Below are 12,600 nucleotides of genomic sequence, written 5' to 3'. Positions count from 1 at the left end.
AAGTAAAAACTGCTATGTTGAAGGAAGGGGATAAAATATAGCCCGAGTATCCTCTGAAACAGAAAACACACTTGTTTTTTTGGGGGGAGGGGGGGCTGGATGTGGGGAGCCAACCAGAGATTTCAGTTAGGATCTCTTCTGCTCCTTCTGATTAGTTGTTTGCTAGCTAAAACTCATCTCCCCTTCTGTTGTATTCCATGCTGCCTCTTCTGCTTTCTTAATTGCCTCTTCCCGGAGTTGCGGAGCTGATATTAGCTTTGGTAGCATAGGCATACTGTTAGCTTTGCTGGGCTACTGTGCCTCTTAATCTGTGTTGGTGTTATCATTATATAATAAAAACTCTCTGGGGTGTGTTTGTGAAGGAAAATCCCATTCTTCATTCCCTAGTATGGACTGCCACTTTAGCCAAAAAAAAAAAAAAAAAAAAAGCACGCTTCCTCACAGAAGACTGTGTTTCACCATTAAGGATTTCCTGTACTTCCAGTTGAGTGTTAAATTATCTCAGACCTCTTTTAACTTCTGAAATAAAAACCTTGTTTTGTTCTTGCCTTTTCTGAAAGGCTGTCGTCTGTTCAAGGAATCTGCCTGCGTTATCTACATCTTCAAATGAGGGTTTTCTGGGAGACCATGGTGTAGGTGTTAACATCTTGCCTCAAAATCTGAAGAGTTAAAATAGTCATTGGCATTATTGCTGTTGAAGAGCTCTTCCTAGTTAGTCTCTCTGCCTTTGTTGTTGTTTGTTTTTTGAAGTATTATTGCCCATTTTCTCAAGCTGACTTTCCCTATTTCTCATAAAGAAATATAAGAAAAAGATAAAAATCTTTCTGTATCTTTCTTTCCCTTTTAGGAACCTCTTAAGAATGCCTCATTTGATATCACCTGAGAATCACGTCTGGGTTATCATGCATCCTCGCTTTGCTGGGTTTGATAAATAAATAAACTCCCAACAGGGCACTTGCTAGGTCCCTCCCAAAACTCACTATCCTACTTTTCAATAATTTCATCTTTTTTCTTTTTAAATGATTTGTGAGCTGCTTTTTCCAGACCATAAAACAATACTTCTCTTTCAGATCAACCTGAATGTTATATTTGGAATATTTATGTAATAAAATGGAGGACTCATGGGGGGTGAGGGGAGGAATAAAAGTAGACTTTTTTGAGGAAATCCTTGCAAGACTTTCTGAAACGGTTCCTGTTTGTTTTTCTTCAGTCAAAAACACGTACTCTGAACATTAGAACTTATTCTTTTAAATTTTCTCTTACTTTCTTGCTCATGAAAGACCAAGGTGCTGTTAAGTAAGCAAAGGTTCCTTTTGTGAGAAGATGCAGGATCGAGTCTTCCATTACAGACAAACTGGAAGCTGTTGGCAAAGATTTGTGCCCAGTTGTGGCTGGCCAAATAACAGGCCTCTCTAAACCGCAGGAAGCAGACAAGCCTTAGGTATGTGAAGCAGCTGTTAAAGATGCAGACTTTAAAAACAAACAAAAAACGTAGTCATTGGTGAAGTGCCAGGTATGTGGAAGTGAGGCTCAAGGTTTTGGAAATAAAGAAGCACCTGAGGAAGGAACACTAAAGGAAAAATTTAGATGAGGCTTTCCAGAAGCTCACGGAAACGGAGAGCGGGCTCTGCGGCACCCTGCGTGGATCCCAGGGAGGAAGTGTATGGGAGGCTGTTCCTGTAGTTATTTGTCACCAGATGTTTGGGATAAAAAAAATGGATGATAAAAGTTTCAAGGAAACAAGAGATTAATTGTGAGGGAGTGATTGATAGCTTCACTCTTCTGAAACATGAGTCGCATTTATTAGGCTAAAAGGAGAGTCTGTGTCTTCTCTGCCAAGCATTCACGAAAGGAACGATACTGGTAGCTTGTGTCATGTTGCACTCTGCAATGGGTCCATACCGCCTCATGTTATTTGAATTGCATAGCCAGACACAACATTCAGAGTTTGCAGTGATGATTTAAAAAAAAAAAAAAAAATCCTTTTAAAGGAAAGTTTAGTAGAAATGCCTATTTCAAAGTCTGTGTATTTTAGGTTATTTACTTTGCTCGCTTGAAACTCTTTGAACATCCTACTCTTTGAATAGAGATCAACTTTTGATTCAATGTTATTAGTCGATATAGCAATTGGAACGTGATGGGCTTGCCTGAGTTGTTTAGAAATCAAGCTGGCATCTAAACTTTGAATACTTATAATATGGAGGGGAAAAAAAAACCTCTTGGCTTCTTTTTTCTTAGTTTCCTATATACGCTTTTTCAACAGTTTATTCCTGTTATAGTTCACTGAGCTGGAGCAGGATGGCACAGAGCAGTAATTAAAGTATGCTGGTATCCATCTGCCTAGTGGCTCTTCTGCTTTGGTGCCTTTCTGTCTGTAGGCTGCATTGGCTGTGAGCAGACTAACAGACGGACTTCCCAGTCAGGCTCCAAATCCTAACGTTTTGTCATCTTTATCTCTTGCAGACTTCTGAAGCCTCTGAAGTGGTAATCCTGGAGCGGTGCTGGGTTGTGGAGTTCAGGAATAAAACAGATGTTTCAATAGTCCTCAGTAAGTAAGACACAGCTTAGTGTGTTCAACATGAATGTTTTATTCCTGTCAAACAAACAAAAGCAGCAAAATCCCAGACTTTGAAACTTTGTTAAACAGTTTATTAAACACTTTTTTAGCTAAACTGTTGTCTGTTAAAGATGCCTGCCTCTATATCCTGCTCATCTTTGTGTTCATTCCTGAAAAGAAAGTGATAAAAGCCCTCTTTTTCTAAAATCAAATGAAAGTCGTGTCCTCTTCTGATAAGTATGTTCGATGATTGTGTTTATTAGGTATGATGTACTTATGGGTTTCATATTGATGCATAGCCATTTCACGTTTTTATTGAATGATTAATAATTGTCAACCTTCCTATTAAATGAAGGGGGTTTTTTTTGGGGGGGGGGGCTGCAGGGTTGGTTTGGGGGGGTGTCTCTTTGTGTATCTATGTGTTTTGAGGGGGCTTGTGTTCAGGGTTTTTTTTAGGTGATTATTTTTTGTTCTTTATGTTGTAACCTCCTATCAACTCTTCATTCACAGATTGTTAGCGTTAGAAAAAATATTAATTATTTCATAGAAATTGAAATCATTATTTTAGTGGAAAGATTTTCATTTGTAGAAAACGCCGGCGACCAGTTCCTCTGCAGGAACTCAACTAGCCATTGTTTTATTAGAAGTTGTTTATGGTTTAGTCTGTCTGATACCATGGCTGAGTTTTATAGTCCTCTGATCAGTTGGCGTTTTCAGTTAGCTTTTATTGCCCCAGAGGTTTTTTTTTTGGGGGGGGGGGGGGGGGAGGGAATGATCAGTTTTGCTTAACTGAATCTAAATCAAGTGTGTGGTGTCGTGTAGTTGTTGTTGTTGTTTTTTCCCCCCTTCCCGTTGTGCCAAGTACTTGTTTTCTACAGCGTTAACCATTTCAGGGCACGCAGTAAAATGTCTGCCTGATGATGCAGACAGATTCATTCATAAATACCTCATTTCCAGGTATCTTGGGTCAAAACGTAAAATACAAATAGCACGCGTTACATGAAATGCATGTTTTGGTCTTTATTCTTGGGGGATATCTGTCTAAGTTTGGTCACGCATAAACCACATGCGGTAGTTAAGCGCTGTCTGAGTCAATTCTCAGGAGAAGCACGAGACTAGTTTGAGAGCAGTTTTGGGAAGTTAGCAATGCTACCTGTGGGGGGAAAAATTTGTGCTGTGTGTGGGCTTGATAGGCAGGTTTAGCTACAGTTGTTAGCAGTTCCTACCGTCTTAGTTTCCACCAAAATCACCAGTCCATTTCAAGAAAAATGCTATGTTAATTATGTTGACTTTTTGCTGTCACCTGCTGAAGTGATTCTCACTGGTTGCATTTGAGGAGGCACTGACTGAAAAGTTATTTGCTGTGGGTTTTGTCCTTTTCTGGGTCTTGAGCTGTTCCTCCCAATAAATCCTGCATCTTCAGTAGTGGAATTAAATCTCATGCCTTGTGCATAAGGTTGAGGCATTGCATCAAAAAGGGCTTCTCTCTCGATTTGGAAGCATCCTTCACCTAACAATATAGTAGCTAGATAATTACTTTGACTCCTGAATTGCAAGTCTTCTCTAATTATGTACTCCTTGATTCTAATTCATTAACTGTGATTATTGGCTTTATGAGGTGGTGGTGGTGTTATAATACAGTCGCGCCAGTTCCCTTCTGGTACTCTTTTATAGTGCGTGAACGTAATGCTGCTATTCCAAGGATTCAGTTGTAGTAGCTGACAGGATTCTCTCAACTAGCTTTGAAGCCTGCGAACAGGGCAGCTTGTGTGGCAGTGAGATTGGTGGATTTTAAGTCCAAAAGCTGGCAACAGAGACAACAATGACTACTGAGTAAGTGTTTCAGGCTGCTTGTGAGAAAGGGACTATAATGCTTCTGGAGGGAAAAAAAAAAAAACACTTGCATGATTTGGAACAGGAATTGTTACCGGAGAGACAGACATCCTAAAAGGTCTGCAGATAGTAATGTAGCTGGAGATAACGATGGAGTTCGGAGGAACAGTTAAAAACATATGAAAGGCAAAAGGAGAAAACAGCAGAGAACTTGAGCTGTGCAGACCTGACAAGATGATGGAGAGTACCTGGAGGGTGACCAAAGGAGTACAGCAGAAGAGACGCACAAGAAGATAAGTGAATTTCAAACTTGGCAAGTTTCCTTTGCTGGAGAACAAGGACAAGAGGTTGGCAGAAGAATTGTTGGACGGGAGAAGAGAAAGCAAGCCAGACTACTGTGACGGATAAGAACAAAACTGAAGAGGAATGAAGATAACATACAGTGCGCAGAGTGAGGATAAAATACTGCAAGAAGTGGAAATAATACTTCATATGCTATAGGAAAGAGCAAAATTCAGAGGACAAAAGAAAAAAGAAACAATGTGAAAACTAAAAAGAGAAAACTCTGTAACTGAAGACTTCTATAATGAAAAACAGCCACGTCATACCTAGAATGTATCCAGAATGACTGTTGGCCCAAAATAGCCCTAAAATGTGTATTTAGAGCTTTAAAGGATTTAGGCAGAAGCAGGAAAGGGCTTACTGGTCCACTTAGTCAAGTTGCATCTGAGGTAGCCCAAAAGCAGCTATGCCAGAACAGAAGTGCCAAGCAAAGGAGGCAGAGTTGGTGTGAGATTTTACCAGTGGTGTGCCAGGGAAGGGGCAGAGAGCAAACTCTAGACCACTTCTGGTGGGTCAGGGCTTGAGACTTTAGAAGGAGCTTTTTGACTGATGGTCTCCATCTTTCTCTGAGCAGTGGCCTGAGTCCTAGGGAATGTGAATAACGGTGGGAAAATGAGAACAGCTGGGATATCTGGAAAGAGAACATAATAAAGGACAGTGGCACATACATGGAGCAAAATAGGAAATTTTCATGCAGCATCTAATTATACTGTGGAGCTCATTGGCTCAGGATGTTGTGGAGGCTAAAATCATGCATGGAGTGCAAGAGAGATCAGACATTCATATGGGACAATTCTTTAGGTGGCTGTTAAGCACAGTAGTCCCAAAGCAGTTTAACTTGAAGCTTCTGAGCTGTCCATTGAAGGCAATTGGAAAGATTTATTAGGGGAAATATCATTCTGTGTATGCCTGGTTACTTGTATGCCTTTGTCCACTATGTCCACTACTCGCTATTAATGGAGCAGGACAGATGCTGGGATGAATCTGAATGTGACAGTTCTTATGAGCATGATTCACTTTCCAAATCCAGAAAGGTGCGAGAAGAAAGAGTATTTCAGCCATTTGGTCTGATAAGATCTTACACTTGGAAACTGCCACAGCACATGGAAATGCTTGAGCAATGCGCTGTGTTAACTTCCTTAGCTCGGGTTCCGCTACTGAATAAGCAGCGCTGGCTGTGCCTCAGCTTGCGGCTCGTACTGTAGGGACAGGCATCTTAGCCTAAGCAAGCACTGATGTATATTGTTACAGATAAAGAGCAGTTGCCTCTGGACTGTGGAACTCCTCTCAAAGGTGGTTTACTTTGTGTCGGTTTTTTTGCTAGGTGTTTTTTTGTGTGCATGTTCTTTCCCCTTTGAGAGGTGTCAATGTTGGAAAAGAAGACGCAAGAACGGACTGCAAAAGGATGGGCAGCCAGGAACAGAAAGTTGTGTTAATGTTGGCAGATTGCGGTCACTGTTATGTTTCTCTGGAGCAGGGTGACTAGAGCTCTGTGGCCGGATGTTTGAAACTCTCCTGAGAACAGTCTGCAGTTGACCCTTGTGTTGCGCAGTCTCACGTTACATATGTCAAGAACTAACTCAGGTCTCCTTGGCTCCACGTGGTATTGCGTGGACAGCACAGACTGGGAACGAACCCAGAACTCGGGCAATGACATGAAATCAGATCAGACTCGAGAGTCTGTGTTCAGGGACCTCATTCTTTGGATCTGTAATTCTCTTCTGTTTTTCAGCTCTTGCGCTTGGAGATAAGAAATTCCTTTAAGTCTGTTAAATGTATTATTGTGTGTGGTCTCTTGGTGAGAATTAGGAAAATGAGAGCTCTGACATCCAGGCAAGGCTGATAATGCATGGGGAGAACCGCAGGGAGCAGAGGAAGGCAGCAAAGCTTTTGGTGCAAGGTCCTAGTCAGCTAGACTGTATTACAGGGTACCAGGCAGAAGGCCTACATGTAGGAATACCCATAAGAAGGCAAGCATTCCCTTTTGCCATTTGTAGTAGTATGTAAGCCACATACTTTGGAAGGTGGTTCCCCCCCCCCCCCATCTTCTTCCCTCCACCCCACCCCCCAATAGCAGCAGTTGGGAAAGGTGGGACAGTATCATTCCCTGTTTTAGAGGTGGAAAAATAGAGCCATACACTGAGGTTGCTCACGTAGAGCTAAATAGAGAATCAAGATCTCTGAATCCTGCCTTTTTCGGTAGGCAATAGTCCTGCCAGGGGTGTGATGCTCTTCACTTTTGAAAAAGCAATCTACTGTTTTGCAAAGGCTGCAGTTGGTACTTTCAGTGAATGCTGCGGTATTTCTGTTCAGTTTCTTTTTTTTTTTCCTTTTTTTGTTTGGTGTTTGACTCTTGAGGTATTGTTGTGTTTAAGTATTTGTGTGGTCTGCCTGGCTTCCAGCTTAGGTGTGGTATTTGTTTAATGAAAAGGAAGAAGGAACCTGGCATGCGTGACAGCCTGCTCATATTAAAAGAAATGAAGTATTATGCTGCAGTAATCAACCTGAGGAAACAAAGATATGTATCATGCTATATTCATTTCAGATACCTCCGGCTCTTTGGGACTTACATAAGTTGGCATTATAATCTCCATTTAAGTTCATTCTAGCATTGCAAAAAAAAAAAAAAAAAAAAAAGACACTGAAGATTAAAAAAAAAAAATTAATTAAATTCTTTATCTTTGACTGAAAATTTAACTTTCAAAGGAAGACTAGCACAGCATCATCAGTAACCATGGGATGATTTCATCACTACTAATTTGAACATGAAATGTATCAGCATATAGAATTCAGTCAGCTTTGTGAATTAAAAGCCTCTGATGTCTGTATTAGAAATATCCTGCGGATATAATTTACGTATCAAAGCTTTCATTCTACTTTTGTTACAGCATATGGTGGTTAGCTGTGATGGTGCTTTGTGTTTTGGAGTGACAGCGCCTCATTGATATTCCCAACCATTTTCCACTGCTGAGGTAGCAATTCGGAAATATTGCTTGCTAGTAAACGTGAAAAGGGAGAGAAAACCTTTAACTGTTTTGAACTCTCTTACTTCATATATTGGCATGGCGGGGGGGGAAAGAGCGATCATCTAGGAAAGGAGTGGTTGTCGCTTGCAATCACGGCCATTGAGCACATGCTTTGCACGTGTTTTTATTTAAATACTGCCAATGATTTTCTTTTCTTACTCTATTCAGCATGATTTTATGCTGATAACTCTCATTAATGAAAATAAAGGAAACCAAATGTCTGACACAGCTTATCAGTCTTCCTGTCACTTTTACATGTCTAGTAAAAATAAAGCAATAAAGCTTTGTTAAGGAAAAAGTTAGTTAGTACTAAAGGGAAAAAGCTTTAAAACCAAATAATGTTTCCCTTCTCCTGCCCTCCATCCAGACACAACACAAGAGTTTGTGTGTAAAAAAAAAAAAAAAAAAAAAAAAAAAAAAAGTTTTTAAAGTTACGATTAGGTATGTATTTAAAAATTAAAACAAATTTCTTGCTTAAAATTTCTTTGGGATGTTCCTCTTTGATATTTCAGTTATTAAAAATTAGTTGTAGAGAAGAGAGACAGCTGTTACCATTAAATTGGGGTAGAAAATAAAAGTGTTTATTACAAGATCCTTGGAAAAAAGATCAGTTATTTGAAGGTGATAGCACAAACACCAAGAGACATTTGTGTGCTTCAGATAGCTGGGTTACAGTGGGAAAGGCTGTCCAGTGCCTCCGGGGGTATCTCCGTGTTGTGCTGTTTCTGTACTTGACAGCGGTTCTGCCTGAGCAGGGGTGTTGTGAATTCTGTATTTGAGCCGCAGAAGTCCTGCGGGACTGTAAGTTCATACGCCAGCTTCTGTGGGGAGAAGTCTGAGGTCAAGCTTCTGTCAAAAGAATTGCTGGCGAGTGAAATGCTAATCAGGATAACGTAATCCTAGTCAGTGCTAATCCGGAAGACGTTATAAGCAGGCACGCTAGTTCTCCCGGTGTCTGCTTCCTCAGCCCTTGCCCCCAGTGGCAGTCTCTGGTACTGGAAGGTACTGGCAGTCTCTGGTACTTGTCCACCTTACTGGGCAAGTAAGGTGGGCAGCCCGGTTTGAAAGGGAAGCTAAACACTGGTTAGTGGGATAGCTGCCTTTAAGAAGGTGCTTGAGGCAGTGCAGCCACTGGACCATGTTAGCTCTCCGTACTGGCACTGTGAGAAACGTCTCTGTTCCTGTGCACTTTTTGGACAAGGCTGAGGGAAGTTAGCTGAATGTGGTATTACGCTGTGGAAGCTGGGCAGTTTCTGAGCTGCAAAGCTGTCCTTAAAAATGTATGTATAGCAGAGCTCCTGATCAAGTGGGTATGAGTCCATGTAGTCCAAGGCACTGCATCCACCTGCTATAGAGCAAGGGCAGAAAGTGTTCCCAGAGACTTCGCTAACGGGGCCTCACTGCTCACTTGCTTCCACTGTGTTACCAAAGGATCAGTGCTAACCTTTAGAGACCACTCCATGCGCTAGAATTAATATTTTTTTTGTCTATCTGTCTCTCTTTTTTTCCCCTCTCCTCTCCCCTGAGGTTGGTAGTTGGGATGTTTTTTTCCAGTTGGACAGCTCAGCTCAATCTAACAGTGCAGAGATGGTGAGAAGTGCTTGGATATCTGGTTGGTTATTGCAATTGTGGACCAGTGTGTGATTCTCTCAGTAAATGGAGTCTCTGTAACGGCAAATATGAAGAGTACAGGTATTTTCATGCCTTTTTAGATTTGCTCTGGTAGTAACATATCTGGTGTAGTAGCAATACTCTTGCTTTTAAGCACTCTTGTTAAGTTCCAGGAACTGAACGGATATCTTGGGAAAAGTTGAGGACAAAGCTTTCTATAATCCTGAGTTAGATTGTGATTTCGATTAAATATGTGCAAATCACCTGTCAAGGTGCACACTACTAGGTTGCTGTAGGTGACATCAATATCCTAGTATCTGACCTCAAAATCTGCCCCTTTGTTTCTGTTTTTTTGAGTTTATAGAAGCTATTGGAAGGTCCTGGATTGACTTCTGTATCTATATAGACCTTTCACAGTTCAAGAAGAAAGAAAGATAAATATAGAATTGCATAACATTTTGCTTTGACCTTAGTGTTAGTAAGTTAAACATTTGTTTTGAAGGGTTATTCTTTTGTTTTGCTGAGGTAAAACATTGAGCTCTGAGGGAAAACCATTGTGTTTTATTGCATGGAGGAAGGATTCTTTCTTGGGCTTATGCCACTGAACTTGAACATCCGGCATCACAGAGGATGTCGAATACAGAGTTTAAAATTACTGCTCTGCTGTTGTAGGTTTCCAAGTAGATGGAAAATTCTCTTAGTAGTATTTTATGTTCTTAAAACTTACATGTTCTCTTAGTCAAAGATTGTGTCCTAACATTCAAACTAGGAATGCGTACTGGGCGAAGAACAACTGATCTCATTGAAGTCAATAGGAAATGTTTTCAAAAGGCCAGAATTTTGTCCAAAGTTTATGCTAGCTCATGTCAGCAATAGCACGGCAAAATACAAGATGCCTAGGTACTTGTATTTAATGGAGTAACTCCTTAATTGTAAAATATGGAGTTTTTTTGCTCACTTATGAAATACTTCCATGTTTAGGACATTTCAATAAAAATATAATTCTGCTGATAGGCCCACTACTCTTTTGAGGGCTTCATTGCATCTAAGGTTTGGTCAATACACACTTTTATTTTCAGGAAGACTTGTCTCAGCTAAGTTTTGTCTTTGTACTGAAACTCAAAATCAAGTATCTGAGCATGATAGGTTTATTATTTATGTATGAGTTAAAGTAATAGTCAACATGACCAGTTTGAGAGAGGAAAGTGAAGATGATTGTTCTATAAATAAAATGGTGCTCCTTTATTGCCACAGATACTTTTGCCATTGTGCAACTTTGCTATAACCCATACTTATACTGCAAGATTCCATGCTGAAAATGGTTAACACAGAATTCGTATTTCTTTTAGTATGTGAATTCATTGTGTGTAAACGCTGCATGCATTGAAACAGTATGTGAAATACATAACTTAACCAACTGTTCAATCTGCAGAATAAAACCTTTTTACGTTTGGAGTGATGAATATTTTCCAGATATTTTCAGATGCTTTTTGGAATTTTCAAGTCACTTGTCTGAGTACTCCAAATATCTCAATATAGCACACTATAGTGTTTTGAACTGATAGTTTAGAATGAATTTCCACATCTCAATACTGGCACCTGTTAGACGAGAACACACTGAATTATGCCCACTCCTACTGCATTTCACTATCCATTTCTGGCTCCATGCATACTAACTGATTCAGTATGCTTTTTGTGCTTGACGGCCTGATTTCCACAGCTAAGAGGTAAATATAAATAGCATGGTTTCAAATGCAAAACATTGATTTCCTCCTGAAGCAGATGTTTTTTTTAATCTAGCTAGCGGTAGACTATTTCAAGGCAGGATCACTGTTCCTGTTTACATTTAAAAATAAAGAGCAAAAAGAAAAAAATGTTTTGATAAATTTGCCTTTTGCCTTTTGGTTGTGAGATCTTGGTTTGTTTTTCTCACAGCCTTTCCTTAGCAAAGGTATCTTGGATATCCAAACTGCTTCTGTTAAAATTCTGTGTGCTTCTGAAGATGGAATTAATTTTGTATGGGGTCTTGCATGTATATAAACATTTAATCCATTTTCGATAGTTATTTCTGATGCTTAATGTTGGCTGACTGCATGCTCTCCTTTTTTTTTTCCTTTGTCTTTTTCTATGGGTAGTTCTAAAATATGATAAAATATATGCAAAATTCTGAATCAGGATCAGTGGCAGAAGGGAGCAGACAAATGTGCTGTTGCAGCTCTTATTGAAGCATTAAAAGTTATCAAGTCTTTTAATTACAAGTCCTCTTGAAGTTTACTGCCCCCATGGCTCAGCTGCAGTTGTTGATCACATGAGAATTTATAACTAAAATTTCTACGACTGTAAATTAATCGATCACAAACAATAAGGGTCAGTTTGTTCAGTTTTGGTCCCACAAGATAAATACCTTTTTTTGTGTATAAATAAGGATCTGATGAACATCTGCAGCTCCCTTAGATTTCGAATATTCTTGTCACCATACCTTCTTTTCCAAACTGAGCCAGGGTCAGAGGCAAGAGTTTGAATCCATATTAGCACTTCATAAATGACGTGTGAAGTCAGAAGGACGTTTCCCCACTTTCTGCTCTCCTTCCCCTCGTTCCTCGCCAATTCTAGAGCCCAGCTGCTCTGTGAAATCTTGGTCAGAATTGGTACCAGCAGCTGCAGCTGTGTTTGGATTTCCTTAGATCCACCCCAGATAGAGAACTGTGTCCCACCTCTGCTGGGATCTGTGCCAACACAGTTTTAGGAGACTTCCAGACTTGAAGTTTGGCTCTTTTGTCCCCCATAACAATAAAAGCACTGTTAATTGTAAGTGACAGATGCTCATTTTATGAAGGGCAAACCAGTTTAGAATAACATATGTGGATAAGTGCCCAAGGTTAGATACTCAAGCCAGGAAAAGGGAATTTAAATTCACTTTCTATTGAGAAAACTTTTTTTTGTTACTTGGATTTTTAAAGTAAATATGAAAGCACTTAAGCATTCTATTTTATCCAGTAAGATGATCTACAACTTTTTTAGGGTCAAAATGATTTAGATGTCCAACCAAATATTTCACACCTTTATTAATAGAATACAGATGTTTAGGGAGTTTGATGGTTCTAAATAAATCAGTAACTTCTTTCAAAGAATCATCAATTTTTTCTTTCTTTCTCAGTTTGTTCTTCGTTGTGTTTATCACACTAAACGTCACCCTAATTTTGCAACCCTGTGAAGCTGTCTGTACCACAG

At 39.8% G+C, this 12,600-nt stretch overlaps 1 protein-coding gene across 10 annotated transcripts in view; it reads left to right on the top strand.

The window, feature by feature from the left end:
• The window catches only part of INPP4B (inositol polyphosphate-4-phosphatase type II B), a 325,541-nt gene that overhangs the window by 107,573 nt on the left and 205,368 nt on the right, over positions 1 to 12,600 (top strand). For all 10 annotated transcript variants that reach the window (XM_068942137.1, XM_068942132.1, XM_009689286.2 and 7 more), the window contains exon 3: positions 2,464 to 2,548. In XM_068942137.1, coding sequence (XP_068798238.1) covers positions 2,464 to 2,548 — 85 coding nt within the window. The remainder of the gene's footprint in view (positions 1 to 2,463; positions 2,549 to 12,600) is intronic.

The sequence above is a fragment of the Struthio camelus genome, chromosome 4 (genome assembly GCF_040807025.1).
Source record: "Struthio camelus isolate bStrCam1 chromosome 4, bStrCam1.hap1, whole genome shotgun sequence".
Classification (NCBI taxonomy): Eukaryota; Metazoa; Chordata; class Aves; order Struthioniformes; family Struthionidae; genus Struthio; species Struthio camelus.
Note: the sequence above shows the minus strand (reverse complement) of the source record. Positions and strands in the feature narration are given on the sequence as shown.